The sequence below is a fragment of the Formica exsecta genome, unplaced genomic scaffold (assembly GCF_003651465.1).
Source record: "Formica exsecta isolate Colony F162 unplaced genomic scaffold, ASM365146v1 scaffold298, whole genome shotgun sequence".
Taxonomy (NCBI): Eukaryota; Metazoa; Arthropoda; class Insecta; order Hymenoptera; family Formicidae; genus Formica; species Formica exsecta.
In genome coordinates this window covers 168-3,346 of record NW_021850237.1, presented here as the reverse complement: position 1 = coordinate 3,346, position 3,179 = coordinate 168, and the positions used below count along the sequence as shown (strand labels likewise).

The window sequence follows — 3,179 nt, the reverse complement described above, 5'->3', positions numbered from 1 at the left end:
GTGACAAGACTTAATCAAGATTCTATTTAAGAAAAAGTGAGACTAAAACGTAAGTTCTTACTTCGAGAAACAGCATGAGAGGTCGATACTAAACAGTTAAAATAATCAGTTTCCGATCAATTCTTGCATTAGGGTAGCGCTATTTTGATCGACAGTATGTTATGATCTAAATCTGTCTAAATCTGAACTACTATTGTTGTAGCACATGTTTTATCATAATAAACACAACAAAGGCATTCGCTATCGCCATCTATTGGAGAATGCAATGTACTCCATCTTTTGATTGAATGCATTCGGTGCAACAGAGTTATTTCATAGATATAGATGATACTAACTGTACATACCGTTGTATTAATACGACGAGCATAATTAAATAATGTAAATGTAATCCGCAATTTTCTAACGCAAAAAAATTTCTGACACTTCAAACATACTGCATAATTTTTTAAACTGCGTATTTTTTAATACTTTATTAATTAGAAACAAATTTCTTTCTGGCAGTTTTTAATAATTATAAATAGCAAACTTTCTCTTGTTTATTTTTTTCCTTTCTTAAAGTTATTTTTTTTTTTTATAAAAATTAATATTAAAATAATATTGAAATTCTACCTAAAATAATTGATTTCTCTTCATTTCATGTCTGTAATAACTTTGTTGCAATTTGCTAATAAAATATTAGAAATGTAAAATTAATAAAATTACTCACCCTTCTCCTTGTAGTCTATTATCAGCTACTTGCATGGGTAACGGTGCCGATAGTTGCCTAACTAATTCGTCTCTCTCCCTTTCCTTTTGCTGAATGGTTTCCTGCAATCGCTGTTTCTGCTTCTGGTACTCCTTGAACAGGCCACCGTTATAACTTTGTTCGAGATGGTCGCCAGGAGCTACTACCGCTCTAACTGGGATGGCGGTCGGTTCCGTAATTTTGGTCGTGACTCCGGTAGGCTTCTCCGCCAAAGAATCTCTTCTGGAACTCCTGGCGGTCGAGAGAGCAGGCGATTCCCTTCCAGCCACTCTACGTTCTGGCGTGGATGTTGCTGAAGGGTCCATTTCCACACCTGTTATTACGAAATGATTTAAAAGCCTTTAACGTATGATATATAGAAGTTCATTTAACAAAACAATTAATTAATTGCGAAATTAATAAAATTAATTAAAACTAAGTAAATTAATTAAAATAATAAATCAGAACTTTACAAATTTAAGATTTTTGCAATCAATTAAATATAATTAGAATTAGAATTAAAAATCAGTAATTTTCTCAAGATTTTCTATAAATCATATTCTAGTATATATACACGCAACTATAATCTAAAATCTTTAAAATGCTACAATATTGTATACTTTATAATCTTACCATCGGGGCTTTTGGAGTGTCCTCTCGTCCTCGGTGGAGCTTTAGGTTGAATATTCGTCAGAGTCTCTTGTATCGAAGGTAACTGTTGGAACTCGGCGTAATTCGAGCTAAGGAAGACGTCACCCTCGTTCTCAAAGAGCCTATCGACGCTAGTATTCATCAGTTTGTTGTTCTTGAAGCCGGTCAGGTGGAAGCTAGCAAAGGACGACCTGGACATCGGGTTCACGTCGCCGATGGACAGCGCCATAAGCGCCGCGGATGGTATGGTCGTATTCTTGGATCCAGGACTTCTGGGCCCGAGACCGGCCTCTAGAGCCGGCACTAAACTACGAGACATCATATCCGCGGCGGATCTCGGTCTGGTGAACGGCATAGCGCTGTGCGGAAAGGTTTTCGGTTTTATCGGCGTTATCAGCATGTGCTCCGTCCACGAGGTCTCTAGAGAGGGTCTCTCCAGGCGCTCCACGTCGACGTTCAGAGTTCTTTGCGCGAAGGGTACAGCGAATGTCTCGGGGGGTATACTTTGAAGCCATGAGAGTAAACTTAAGTCCGAATCGCTAAAGCCTACAGACCCGTCCAGCAGTCTCGAGAAACTCATCTCTACCTGTAAGATAAGAATGTACAGAAATAAAATAAAATTAAATGTATAATATATATTAAAATGTATAAAATCTTTCGAAAAAGAGAGTATCTGAAATTATCAGATTGTAATTATTTCATATAATCTACATCTATATACGGGGAAATAATTGTAACATCGATGTAATTTCAGAATTGATTCTGTCAAATTTCTACTGAATTCTTTTAATGATAGTATAATTCCAATAAAATACAATAAACTATAAAGATAAAAAATAAAAAAATAAAAATTACCTGTTCGCTCTCTTTCGACCCGGTAGCTTTTGCTTGGCAGTAATTAACGCAGGACTCATACAAGATGCCCTTGATAATAAGCTGAATGAGTCGATCGTTTTTCGCCGAGGTGACCGGATGCGCGGAGTCGATACTCTTCCTGTCGCCCGGTAGAAATTTCTCTACCAGAGGATGAACCTCGCGGAAACATTGCACCCTAGCGTTGCTGGGGTTCCAATCTTTGTACTGCAGATGATCCGTCAGTCGCGGCAAAGTAAGCAATAGACATAGACTGCTGTACTCGTCTTTGGAAGGCGCGACTTTTTCAAGATCATTCAACACCTTGACGACCTCTTCCACAGCGTTGTCGACACTGCCATTGGTACCGGCGGCGATGACGTTCGCTTCGGATTTGATGCATAGTAGCTCGACGTATTTGTGACGCAGGATCGAATACGTAAACTTCCTCATGTCGAAGTCCGAGAGCGCCTCCAATGGCTGGATGAACTCGAGCACGTCGTCCCATTGTCCATCGAGGATTAGCTGGCGAAGAAAGAGTACGTCGTCGCTGTATTGGCCGTTTATCACGCCGGTCTCGCGCTCGAGTGAGAGCTGCGAGATGTGAAGGTCACGGCTGTGGAGAAACTCCAAGGTCAATCGCACCACGTCCTCCTCGCGCAGCGTCAGGTGCGCCGCCGGCATCACGTACCGAATACGCAACCTAGACAATTTCCAGAGTAAATTGATACATGCCCTCGATGCCAGCCGCCAGGAATCGCGAAAGAGGCATCGATCTCCGCAAGAAAGTATCTTTTATCGAGGAATAAATTACAGAGAAATTTTATAATTGGCCTTAATACTGAACCGTATAAAATTTTTCATTCGGAAAGTTTTATAAAAACGCTCGTAATATAAATGCTTTCTGATAATCAAGCATATATCATGCTAAAGTGGCATAATTCTTTTACAA

General features: G+C 39.6%; 1 protein-coding gene across 3 annotated transcripts in view; it reads right to left on the bottom strand.

The window, feature by feature from the left end:
* Positions 1 to 2,947, bottom strand: part of LOC115237499 (WD repeat-containing protein 47) — a 51,181-nt gene extending 48,234 nt beyond the window's left edge. For all 3 annotated transcript variants that reach the window (XM_029810571.1, XM_029810573.1, XM_029810572.1), the window contains exons 1-3: positions 2,231 to 2,947; positions 1,358 to 1,961; positions 707 to 1,058 (exon numbers count right to left, since the gene is read on the bottom strand). In XM_029810571.1, the coding sequence (XP_029666431.1) occupies positions 707 to 1,058; positions 1,358 to 1,961; positions 2,231 to 2,911 (1,637 nt within the window). In that variant the 5' untranslated portion in view covers positions 2,912 to 2,947. The remainder of the gene's footprint in view (positions 1 to 706; positions 1,059 to 1,357; positions 1,962 to 2,230) is intronic.
* Between the last annotated feature and the right edge of the window lie 232 nt (positions 2,948 to 3,179).